The 11970-nt window shown below is 43.0% G+C and overlaps 1 protein-coding gene and 1 long non-coding RNA gene across 2 annotated transcripts; both read right to left on the bottom strand.

Moving 5' to 3' along the window:
* Positions 1-5501: 5501 nt before the first annotated feature.
* LOC137097396 (aminomethyltransferase, mitochondrial-like) lies at positions 5502-7540 on the bottom strand. The gene is made up of 2 exons (XM_067470341.1): positions 7357-7540; positions 5502-6138 (listed from the first exon to the last, which is right to left on the bottom strand). Exons 1-2 carry the CDS (start codon positions 7490-7492, stop codon positions 5960-5962), a joined length of 315 nt encoding a protein of 104 aa, XP_067326442.1. The 5' UTR covers positions 7493-7540; the 3' UTR covers positions 5502-5959.
* Positions 7541-7892: 352 nt separating this feature from the next.
* On the bottom strand, positions 7893-9459 carry LOC137097397 (uncharacterized). Its single transcript, XR_010910202.1, has 3 exons — positions 9330-9459; positions 8918-8996; positions 7893-7918 (listed from the first exon to the last, which is right to left on the bottom strand). It is a non-coding gene; the product is annotated as an uncharacterized lncRNA (long non-coding RNA).
* Between the last annotated feature and the right edge of the window lie 2511 nt (positions 9460-11970).

Here is an 11970-nt window from a genome sequence, read left to right as displayed (position 1 = left end):
GGTTTGGTCTAGTTGATGTAAACTCCAGGTGCACAAGATTGTGGAGAGAAGTTTGGCAGCATGCCTGGCTGCCAAGGTTATATAAACACTGATAACTTCAGTCAAAGAAGAGTTAGAGAAAAATATTAAGTTGATTTAAAACAAAATATAACATAAAATAAAAATGAAGGAAGTTAAAATGAGAATGGTTGTAATTATGATAAGTGTATAAGGGGTCAAAGGAATGTATTTTGTAATAAATATTACTCGGTATTATATATATATAAGGGTAGAAGGGTTAGGATATAATTAAGTGCGGGCCATCTATTGTGGTTTCTCCTCCCGATTGTCAAGACACATGTCAGTGTCCAAGCTAGCTGTAGATACAGTCAAAGCAGAATCGGGAAATGCATATGTATGTGGGGGTATAGGGGAAGTAGGGCAAGTGGGGCATTCTGTTATGTTTTTTTGTGTGCCAAATGGGGTGTATGTAAGGCCTGTAATGAGGAATTCATTTATTATGTTTATTACTTTTGTTGATAATGCATAGTTATAAATGTATTACCCTTAACGTTAGGGGTATCTCATCAAAACTTAAATCTCAGAGATTGAGAGCGTATTTAAAAAGGTCAAGACCAGACTTTATTTTTCTGCAGGAGATCCACCGGGGAGGGAGCCATAGTGATATTCATTTGAATTGGGTAGAGCATTATATAAAGGGATCTGGAAGTGCTAGGGCCAGGGGGGTTGCAGTGTTGATTTCACAAAATGTGGGATTTAAGATTGATTCAATTGATAAAGATGATGAAGGGCGAATCTTGATTATAAAGGGTACAGTAAATAATGAGGATTATGTACTGGTGAATATCTATGCCCCAAATAGTGGTCAAAGGGATTTTTTTAGAGGGGTTGACGAAAGGATGAGAAAAGTACAAACAGACAATATGATAGTGGCAGGGGATTTGAATGCAACATTTAATCAGGAACTGGATTCATCATCACAAAAGAGAGGGGATTTACAAGCGAGGCGTGCTTTTGTTCAGTTGATTAATAATTATAACTTAAAGGATGTACTGAGATTAATGAGAGGGAATGAAAAGATATACACATATTATTCAGCAGTGCACAAGGTGTTTACTATTTGATTATATTTTCATAACACCACCCCTGGCAAAATATGTTAAAGATGTCTATGTAAATTTAAATTCTATAAGTGGCCATCGAGATGTGAATATGATATTAGATTACCAAATTGACTATGAGCCTCTAAAAAGAATGTGGATGGATATAAATATTATTAACAACAAATCTATAAGGGAAAATATTTTAAGAGAATGGGCAGAAATTTGGGAGTTGAATGCAAGGGAACCCCCTTCATATGAGGTGCTCTGGGATGCAATGAAAGCAGTCTTGAGTGGACTGTTTAGTAAATATGCGGCTATACGGAAGAAACAGGAAAGGGAACGAGAGAACCAACTGATAGGAGAAATACAAAAAACTTAATCTCTCATGGTTTGGTAGAATCGCAATCTTTAAAATGAAAATATTATCCAAATTTAACTTCCTATGTAACTGCCATAGGTTGATCTTAAAAAATGGCAGAAAATAGTAAATGAATTTTGTAATGGATCTAGAAGATCTAGGCTACCGAGAGGCCTATGGTATATTTCTCAGAAATTAGGGGGATTAGGAATACCAGACCTAAAAACCTACCATCAGACACATATAATAAAGGGAGTGTTTAGGCTGCTTTCGGAACCTAAATTAATTTGGCGGGAAGTGGAAGGAAAATGCTGGCACAGAGATTATGGGGAAATGTTTTTTAGGTCAAAAATAGGCAAGGAAATTAAGGGGTGTAAAAATAACCTGGCTAAAGATGTCATGGAGACATGGGTTAAATTAAAAAATAAGATATTTCCAGGAGTTTTCCCCCTAACTCAAATAGTTCTACTGGAAATTTTTCCAGAAGACCTGAGAATTAAACTTAAACATAAAAAATTAGTGGAGGGGGAAACTGCTCTCTCCTGGAAGGAATGGACACAAAACTCAAAGGGCAAGTTTAGTAAGTTAGAAGAACAAGGTGCCCTGAATTGGTTTGAGAGACAATAGCTGTATAATTGGAGAAAGGATTGGTTAAGCAAAAATCCCAGATGTAGAGCACTGAATAAATATGAGGAATGGTTAAGTAAGCTCAAAAACCAAGAAATAATGGGGAAAGGATTAATTGGGAAAATATATAATGGACTAATTGGTGAAGAAATAGGGCTGAAGCTGTTAGAAAACGTATGGGAGGGAGACCTAGGGCCTCTGATAGATTTTGATTGGAAAAGGGTCCTGAAGTGGAGAGTGGCTAAGAACCTATCAATAAGATTAAAAGAAAATGTATACAAAGTTATATGGAGATGGTATACTACGCCAGTCAAACAACATCAGATGGATAGCAAGCAAAGTAACCTCTGCTGGAGATGTGGCAAACACAAAGGGACATATTTTCATCTATGGTGGGAATGCCCCCAAGTGAAGAATTTTTGGAAGGATATATTTACCGAAATAAACAACATTATAGGATCAAATATTATGCCGGATGCTAGGTTAGCATTATTAATGGACACCACGAAGCTGAATGTAGAAATAACTAAGAAAGAATTGGTGACTATTTTGCTCACAGTGGGAAGAATTTTAATAGCAAAGAACTGGAAAATAATAACCAATCTAACACTGGATGCATGGTATGGGGAAGTTTGGAATGTAGCTTTAAATGATAAACTAACAATGGAAATGAGGGTATTCAGGGGGGTAATTAACAGGTCAGATTTTGAGACATACTGGTCGGTCTTTATTAAATATGTCTTAGAGAGCGAAAATGGAAAACAACAGAATTTGGTTAGTCAGGAATTTTGGAGATGACATTTGATTAATGGCTGATTTATAAATACACTAGCTGTACCCGCCACGCGTTGCAGTGGCCAACCTTCCCTCCCTCTTTCTCTCCTTCTTTCCCTCTTTCCTTCCTTTCTTCTTTTTCTTTCCCTATCTCTTATCTTTCTTCCGTCTCTACCTGTTTCTTTCCTCTCTTTCTTTGCTCTTTGGTTACATCTTTCCTTCCCTATCTTTTGTTCCTTCTCTCCTTTCTTGCTTCTCTTTCTTTCTTTCCATCTTTCCCTCCCTGCTTCTCTCCTTCCTTCCTTCCCATTTTCTCTCCTCTTGTTACTTCTTGACTGTCCCTTCCATTTAATATTGTATTTATCTCTTAGAAAGAAGGAAAGAAAGAAGGAAGGAAGGAGGGACAGGAAGGAAGGAAAAGAAAGGAGAGGCAGGAAGGGAGTGAGGCAGGAAGGAGGGGATGAAGAAAGGAGGGGGGGAAGGAAATGAGGGGGAAGGTAATGAAAGGGAAAGGAGGAAAGGGAGGGAGGAAAAGAAGGAAATGAAGAAGGAAGGAGGGTTAGGAAGGAAGAAAAAGGAAGGGAGGGAGGGAAAGAAGGGAAGGAGGGGAAAAAAAGGAGGGACAGGAAGGGAGGAAGGAAGGAGAGGAGAAAGGAGGGGGATGAAGGAAGGAGGGAGGGAAGGAAATGAAGGGGAAGGAAATGAAGAAAGGGAAAGGAGGAAAAGGAGGGAGGTAAAGAAGGAAAGGAAGAAGGGACAGGAAGGAAGGAAATGGGGAGGGAGGGAGGAGAAGGAAGGAAGGAGGAAGGAAGGAGGGGAAGAAAGGAGGGAGGGAAGGAAATGAAGCAAGGGAAAGAAGGAGGAAGGAAAAGAAGGAAAAGGAAGGATGGACAGGAAGGAAGGGAAGGAGGGAAAGAAGGAAAGGAAGGAGAAGGAAGGAAGAAAAGGAAAGAAAGGAAGGAAGGAAAGGGAGGAAAGAAGGGAAGGGAGGGAGAGAAGAAGGTCCTTCATTCAAGCACCGTGGACCTTCCTCCTCCCCCTCCCCCCTCCTTGTGTGGATGCTCCGTGGATGCTCCGTTGCTGCTGCTTTCCCAGCAGGCTTTGAGGCGGCGTGCGACGCGGCGGGGCTTGGAGTGGGCGGGGCTTCGGCTTTGGGGAGGAGGAGTGAAGGATCATGGAGGATGGGGGCGTGGCCTGTCCCCCTCCTCTCCCCCCCCTGCCTTTCCGTTCCCTTCCCAGCACTCGCCTCTTTTGCTGCTCTCTCCTCCCGTCGGCTGGGGCTTTTTTCCCTGCCGAGGGAAGGCTGCATGGGCAAAGGGCTCCACGTAAGCTAACTTGGGCTCTCCGGCTTTGCGTGGCGAGGGAGGATGGGGGCGGGGCTTCGTGGAGGGAGCGTTGACCGGCAGGCCTTGTGCGCGCGCACGGGGGAACTGGCGGCTGGCCGCCATTGCGCATGCTCAGTTGTTTTGTTGTTTTGTGGATGTGTTGTTTTGTTGGTCTTAATTCTGATTCTGTGTGTTTGTACCTAGTGGGTTAAGGAAGGTGCATGGGAATTTTGGTTGATTTCTGTTGGGAGGTTTTTGAGTTTTGCTTCCTCGTAGGACGCCACTTCGGATTTTATATATATAGATGGTGAAGGAAATTATACTTGTTCAGGCCTTGGTGGTGGGGTTATGTGTTTGTAAAATGTTCACTGTTTTGGGTTTTGTCTATTTTGTAAGTTGTTATTGTATTTAAATAAAACCTTTTTAAAAAAAAGAGGAAAGGTGCAGAAGGTTAGCCTAAATAATTCATACTCTTGCTGGCTTTCTACCTAGGTAAACGTCTGTGTTCTGTGCCAATGACTACTTTTGAGCTTACTTGTTTTCGAAAACAAACCATTGTCTATGGTGCTCATGCTTTGGAGCCGCAAGATGAAGAAGCTCTCCGCACCTCCATAGTGCCACAGGTGCCAACTTGATATTGAGCCATCCCTTTGTTTCTGCCCCCTGTGTCATTGTGTGCAAGGAATGGACTATAAAGAAGTAACAGGAAACACAAGTGCAGTCTGAGTCTCATTGCATTTACTCTTGTGTGCTTTCTTGATCACCTGAGGGCCAAACTACAGATGGTGCAGAAGCTGTAGGGCTCTGTAATTTGCTGAGCTAAAACTCCCATGATTTTTCACCATCGGCCTATGCTGCCAGGGATGTCTGAAAACTGCAATCCAGTAACCTCTAAGGCAGTGGTTCTCAACCTGGGGTCCCCAGATGTTTTGGCCTTCAGCTCCCAGAAATCCTAACAGCTGGTAAACTGACTGGGATTTCTGGGAGTTGTAGGCCAAAACACTTGGGGACCCACAGGTTGAGAATTACTGCTCTAAGGCAACAGAGGTGTAGCAAGTAGGAGGTTTTGAATTTTAAAAGAACGGTCCTCTTGGGGAGCACATGTCCCTCTTTCCCCTGTATTCGCTACCCAGCCTGAATTGCCTGAATTGCTCCACCTAAAAAACTTGTCAATCTCAAAGGATATTGGTAAAAGTGAAGGAGTAAAGCCTCAATAGCTTATACATTTTTGTTCTATATATGTTAATGGATGGAGTTGATGTTAGTTTATGTATTAGACTACTAGATATTTCCTTGAGAAAGTAGAATGGGAACTTGGGTTTTGTTCACATTTTAATAAGCAAATCTACTTTTTTCAAAAGGTTATCGAGGTCTTCCCCCTTGTACCACAAGGAAAACATTTACCCCTATTATCTAAGAAGGTAAAGGGGCCGTAAAAATGCTGGTAAGGCTTAAGTCATGTCTACATACATGAGTTAGAGTAAACATTTTGTTTTCTCAAAGGAATGAACTGTCAGGGGTTTACAACCCACAAAGAGAATGCAGTAGTACATATAGTTCCTTGGGTGTGCTTTTGGAGCCAGGTATCTTCACAGTTATTAAGGTCTTGGGAGGCTTCTCTTAATCAGTAGCCTGAAGTAGTTTTCGGTTTTTCTCTCAGTAGGCACTGAGCTATATGTTCAGAAACAAGGATTTTTGTTCCAGCAGAAGCTCGTGATTCTTTCATTGTAATACAAATCATATAAAAAAACAAAGCCTGTCCTAACTACAGCTCATTTTCCTGAGTAGTAATGGGTGGGAACAAAGGGCATCTTGGTGACTTGAGCTGGGCAGTTCTTCTTCCTCACTTCTACTGTGAGGTTTGTACCCACTTTGCTGTATTGACTCTCCACATAGCCCATGGCAACATTCTTCTGCAGGCAAGGGGAGGGGCAGCCGCTGGTAATCTCTCCTAGGGCAAGAGGAACAGGCAAGAGTACAGGTCAATAAGGAACATACACATTCTCCCCATTTGTTGTAAACAAAGGGACACAGTGCTGGAGATGGGCATCTTGCCACCACCTGTGGCCCAAACATTTCCAAAGACAAATGGACAAGGATGTTCCTTTACTGACCAAGGAAAAGAGAATCTGAACAAACTATGAAATGTAGTATGCCAAACATAAATAATTTCTGCAGGACTCTTCAACTTGGTTCCACTAGTGGAATATACTACTTTTACAGTCTTCATAGAATAGGGCAGTAGTGGCGAACCTATGGCACGAGTGCTAGAAGACACACTGCGCCCTCTCTCCACCTCCCCCGCTTACTCACCCCTTACTCCCCCCTCCTCCGCTTCTCCCTGTGTCCACTGTGTCATCCCCATCCCCCCCCCCATACACACACAGTTTGGGCACTTGGTCTCTAAAAGGTTCACCATCACTGGTATAGGGAATCATGTGGCAATGAGTTGCCCCTGGGGCTGAGAATTGTGGTATATAAGCAAAGTAAATAGTAAATAAATAAATAATTGTTGGGCTGCAAATTGCAGGCAGCAAAGCTTAGCCAGTCCAGCAACATCTGGAGGATCATACAATTTCAACTACTGTTGTGAACACTGGCCTAAATCTCCAGCTTAGACTCAGTGAACCAAAGAGATGTACTTATGTAATGGTTTGCCATTCATTGGTTGATTAAGTCAGCTAAACTCTATTCTGGATTAACTTTGTGTATCAGGCCGCAGATTTAGTGGCGTTTCCACCAATCTGAGCAGCACCAAATTGAGAAAGGGTGGCCTAAATGCATGTTTGTGGGTGCTATAGGTACAGATTTTGTTATGGAGCATTCCTATTCATTCATGTCTGGGTGGGGAGGAGTCTGCCTGATGTCAGGTGCTTCTGTTGTGGCCAGGAGATTGTGGAAGTTGTACTCTAGCACATCTAAAGGAGCCAAGGTTCAGGAAGACTGACTCTGTAAGAAATGTTAATCTGAACAGGCACATTGGATGACAAACCAATGATGACAGATGCCCTGCCTGCAGAATTATAGAACACCATCCATTTTCTATGAAGCCATGAATAGCATTAGGATTGGAGCTGGGAGTGCTGTCACCTTCCTACACTTTCAGTCCCACAGCCACATTCCTACAGACAGTGATGGGAAGGGGTTGTAGACCCACAGACACACTTACCAATAGCCTTGTCCTCTGGGCCAAGAATGGGCATATGCTGCCTAATGGGAGGCCCTGTGGAAGTCAGCCCCACTCGTTTCCTCTTCGGCTTCTCTTTGATTTGGGCCAAAATGATTGAGGCACCAGGGAAATCCATGGCTACACGACGCCGTTTCCCTGGGAAGCAGTTTAAAAAAAAAGTATGTTTGTATGAAGGCAACAGGAATCTGCTTCCTACAGTGCTCTATGAGACCCTTCATATGCTTGATGGGACTGCACATCAGGCAATCTCTGGTCCCCAGGCATAACACTACTATAGCCTCCATAATATTGTAGATACTTTGATGATAGCACACAGAGAACAATGAGTGAGACTCTGTGTAGGAGTGGGTTTTTGCTCCCTGCCCCCAATCTGAAACTTTATTTATTTATTTACGACATTTATATGCTGCTCTTCTCACCCCAAAGGGGACTCAGAGCGGCTTAAAAGATAAGATAGATAGATAGATGCAATATATTATATTATTAGCATAGCACAATATCAGTATTATATATTACTGGAGGACTTGGGACATGGCAGGACCTAGTGGAAGAGGAAGAAGAAAGGGGGTAACCAGAATCACAGCTGAAAGACTAACCCATACTTTGAATGGGTCTTAGTCCTCCATCCTCTCTCAAGGCATTCAGAAATGTCTTGTTAAATAGGCAAGAATCAGGCACTTCAGATGAAGGATATAGCTGGATCAAAGTTACAGTAATATAATGATATAGTACAATATAGTACTGTAACTATACAGCTGGATCAAAGTTACAGTAATTTTTTCCCCTTTCTTAGCTGCAATCTTTGAGAAATAACTTGCTGCCATTTCTTACTGTAACAATGAAATAACAATTCATTGCATTACTAGCTGCATTGCTTGATACCATTATCCATCATTTTGTTTTGTTTATTTGTTTGTTTTGAAGAGGACAATCCCTTAGAACTGGTAGAAATAGCATAAAATTTGGAGGGAAAATCTCCCAAAAGGCCATTTAAAATCAAGCACTACTAACGGAAATTTTTCAATATATATAAATCACACTAGCTAAATGCCTCTTCTGAATATTAATGCAAAGAGAAACAAGAAGGAAACACTGCCACTATGCCCTGCTTTCTATAACTCTTTAACATCTGGGTCATCTATTAATCAAAACAGGGTACTGGATTATACTGATGCTATGATCCAGGAGGGCTCTTTTATGTGTGGACAGCACAATGTAAAGTGAGCACTGCCGCTCTAAAGACTGCAACTAGTTGGTGTTATATCAGTCAATGGTCTGACCTTACTGATCAAAGCAAACACAACAATTTAATCTGTTGGCTGTGGCAAACAAAACAGGGTGATAGAAAGCAATGTTAACCTATCGCCAAAAGATAATCAAAGAAGTTGTGACTTAGACCGAGAGATACAATTCCATCAGAGCCATTGATACATCAGTGCATCTTCTCACAAACCAAATGCCTGATCTTGGTATCAGCACATTATGCTCCTCATAGTCCCTGCAACAGTGGTGGAGCAACCACTGCAGAAAGTATATTTACCTTGGAGAGCAAGCAGACCATTCTCTGAAACCTCCAATTCAACATCACAGCCAGATGCTTTCATTTCCTTTGCTTTGTTCTGCAAGAGGGAACAGACATTATAATAACAGCTAGGTCTTGATACATTGGAGGGGCAACTGGTGTCACCTAAGCATTTCCCTCAATAGCAAGGATGGGTATTATGTGTTGCTACAGATGCTCTTTGACAACAGTTCCTTCACCTCTTGTCAGTGGGAATGCTGTTTTGGGCTGATAAGAGTTGCAATCCAGTAACACTGTCTACCATTTGCCCACCACTGGTGTAACGGGGCCCAACAATGGATGGAAAAGGGATACATTCAACTCCACCCTGGAATGGCATACTTCTCATCTGCTCTTGCTATTATCCCCTTTTGGGATGGGGAACATGTACCTGCATGAGAGCAAAATCCTTCTCCATGCAACCTGCATTAGAGACCACATAGAGGTGATCCTCTGACGTACTGGTCACAATCAAGTCATCGATGATGCATCCTTTTTCATTGGTGAACAGAGAGAGAGTCCCCTGAAAGAAGATTAAGCTCAGTCTGACTCTGTTACAAACAACAGTAGTTAGACTGTGTCAACAGGTTTTATTCTAGACTCTTTAAGAGCCGCCGCAAACTAGCGTCCTGCGAGAGCAAACTGTGCCAGCACGTCCGATGACGTTATAAGACTCCGCCTCTCTCTCCGCCTCTTTCTCCGCCTCTTTCTCCGTGCCAGCGTGGTTTTTCCTTTGCTAGGGCAGCATTGCCAGTGTACTCTCGTTGTTGACAGAATTCAACAACGAGAGTACGCTAGCAATGCTGCCCTAGCAAAGGAAAAACCACGCTGGCACGGAGAAAGAGGCGGAGAGAGAGGCGGAGTCTTCGACGTCATCGGACGTGCTGGCACAGTTTGCTCTCGCAGGACGCTAGTTTGCGGTGGCTCTAAGTATTGTGTCACTTTCTTCTGGTCAAGTTCTGGTAGTACCTAGAAACATGCAGTACTCCAGATCTGACCTGACCAGGGCAGAACAGTGAGATATTTTAATCCCTGTTACTTGCACACAATGCTTCTATTTGTAGGGCCTAAGATTGCATTAGGTCCCTTAACAGTTGGATCACACTTTTAGGGCATACTCTGCTGGCTTGTAATTAAATAAGATATCAAGATCTTGGCCATAACTGCAATGGTGTTGCTCAGCCAAGCTTCTCCTGTTTCATGTTTGTGTCTTTCATTTTTAATCATCTAGAAGGGGGGAACCCACACTTGGGCAGCAGGTCATAGGCAAAACTGATTGACGCTCCCGGTGACCATGGCTGTCTACAGTTATAACCTCTTCCGTGCTGTTGCAAGGTCCAGGGGACCTCATCTGCTTGTCCACTCCAACTGCTCTCCATTACCCCCATTAGTTGCATTTGTCCATTTGGTGGATTCCCACCTTAACTGCACACCTCGGAGGGACTCTGAAAGCCAACAGCCTTTCTGCAGAATACGACCGGGCGTTGGGCTGCCTCACTTGGGGAATAAGTCTCTGCAAATGCTTCACATGTCCACTTACTGGCAGCAAGAACTCCAGGACAAGCCTCCGCCTGATCAAAGCACTCCAAAAACAGACAGTGAGGTGACCAAGGTCCCCGTTGACCAAGCCACCACCATTGCCAAGAAATCACTCCGACAGAGGATTGTAGATGAACTGAAACACTATTACAATGGATTCCACTTGCTTTGGATAGATACCAAAGTTGCTGCTAGGATGGTGTGGAGACTGTTACATCAGCAGGTGCTCACGCGGAGGAAAAGGCGAAGGCTGATGAGAACGTCTGCTGATCTCTTCCGCCTGGTCCCTTTCCTGGTGTTCATCATCGTACCCTTTATGGAATTCCTTTTGCCAGTGTTTTTTTTAAAATATGTCATATTTATTAATAGTCTTGGCTAATGTTGAGGGTACAGTAAACCAATTTTATGTTAATATTGTCTAATACAAAATTAGCCCTTTTAAGTATCCCAATACAAAACAGTAAAAGTGTTAATAATATACTCTTAAAATTGTAAGTATGTTAACTTTTATTCAAGAAAAGTGTTTGGAATGCTCTATAGACTGGCAAGTATCCTGAGGGAGGACAGAAGCTATTCTGATGCCAACTATATTTCCAAAGGTTGAAGACTGCCTGATAATAACTTTAGTTATTACTACTTTTCTTCAACACTAAACATTGGAATACGGCTCACTTTTGCCAGTGTTTTTGAAACTCTTCCCTGAAATGCTTCCCTCAACCTGTGAAACCGAATCCAAAAAGGAATTAAAACAAAGGAAGAAACTGAGTGCCAAGCTGGAGCTAGCCAAGTTCTTACAGGAGACCATTGCGGAGTTGGCCAGAAGGAACAAAGCCAGTACAGGAGAAGCCACACAGCAATTCTATTCCTATGTTCAAAAGGTCTGGCACAGCGGCCAGCAGCCCAGCACCCAGGAGATTATTCCGTTTTTCAAGCTTTTTGAGGACGAACCGACCCTGGATCACCTGGAGAGGCTGCAGTTGATCATCCTCTGCAAACTGCTGGACCTGTAGCCCATTGGCACCAACAACCTCCTCCGCTTCCAGCTTCTGATGAAGCTCAGGTCTATCAAAGCAGACGAGGAAATTATTTCCAGGGAAGGTGTCAATGGGCTGAGTGCGTCTGAGCTCCAGGCCGCATGCTGGGCAAGAGGCATGAGGTCCTTGGGCATTTCGAAGGAGCAGCTGAAGGAGCAACTCAACCCGTGGCTGGACCTGAATCTTAGAGAGAATGTGCCCCCTTCTTTGTTGGTGCTCTCCTGCACCTTGTATTTGACGGAGGTGAAGCCCATACCGATTCCTGTGACTCCAGCACCTGAGCCTTTCAAGAGCAAGAAAGTACAAATTTCCACAAGAGCCAGAGACATATTTGCTAAGAATTGTGAATACGAAATTAGACAAGAGTCAGGAAAGAATACTGTTCCTGCTTAGTACAGCGGCAAGGATAATACTTGCTAGATCCTGAAAACATAAAGAAGTCCCAAGCTTGGATGAATG

The sequence above is a fragment of the Anolis sagrei genome, chromosome 1 (genome assembly GCF_037176765.1).
Source record: "Anolis sagrei isolate rAnoSag1 chromosome 1, rAnoSag1.mat, whole genome shotgun sequence".
Classification (NCBI taxonomy): Eukaryota; Metazoa; Chordata; class Lepidosauria; order Squamata; family Dactyloidae; genus Anolis; species Anolis sagrei.
The sequence above is the reverse complement of the archived record's forward strand: the minus strand, read 5'-3'. Positions and strand labels throughout refer to the sequence as shown.

Excerpts from the sequence above, each read along its gene's own strand:
- LOC137097396 (XM_067470341.1), bottom strand. The coding sequence starts at position 7,492 with ATGGATTTCCCTGGTGCCTCAATCATTTTGGCCCAAATCAAAGAGAAG. Across the intron at positions 6,139-7,356 it reads CCCAGAGGACAAGGCTATTG|GAGAGATTACCAGCGGCTGC; the intron begins GTAAGTGTGTCT and ends CTCTTGCCCTAG.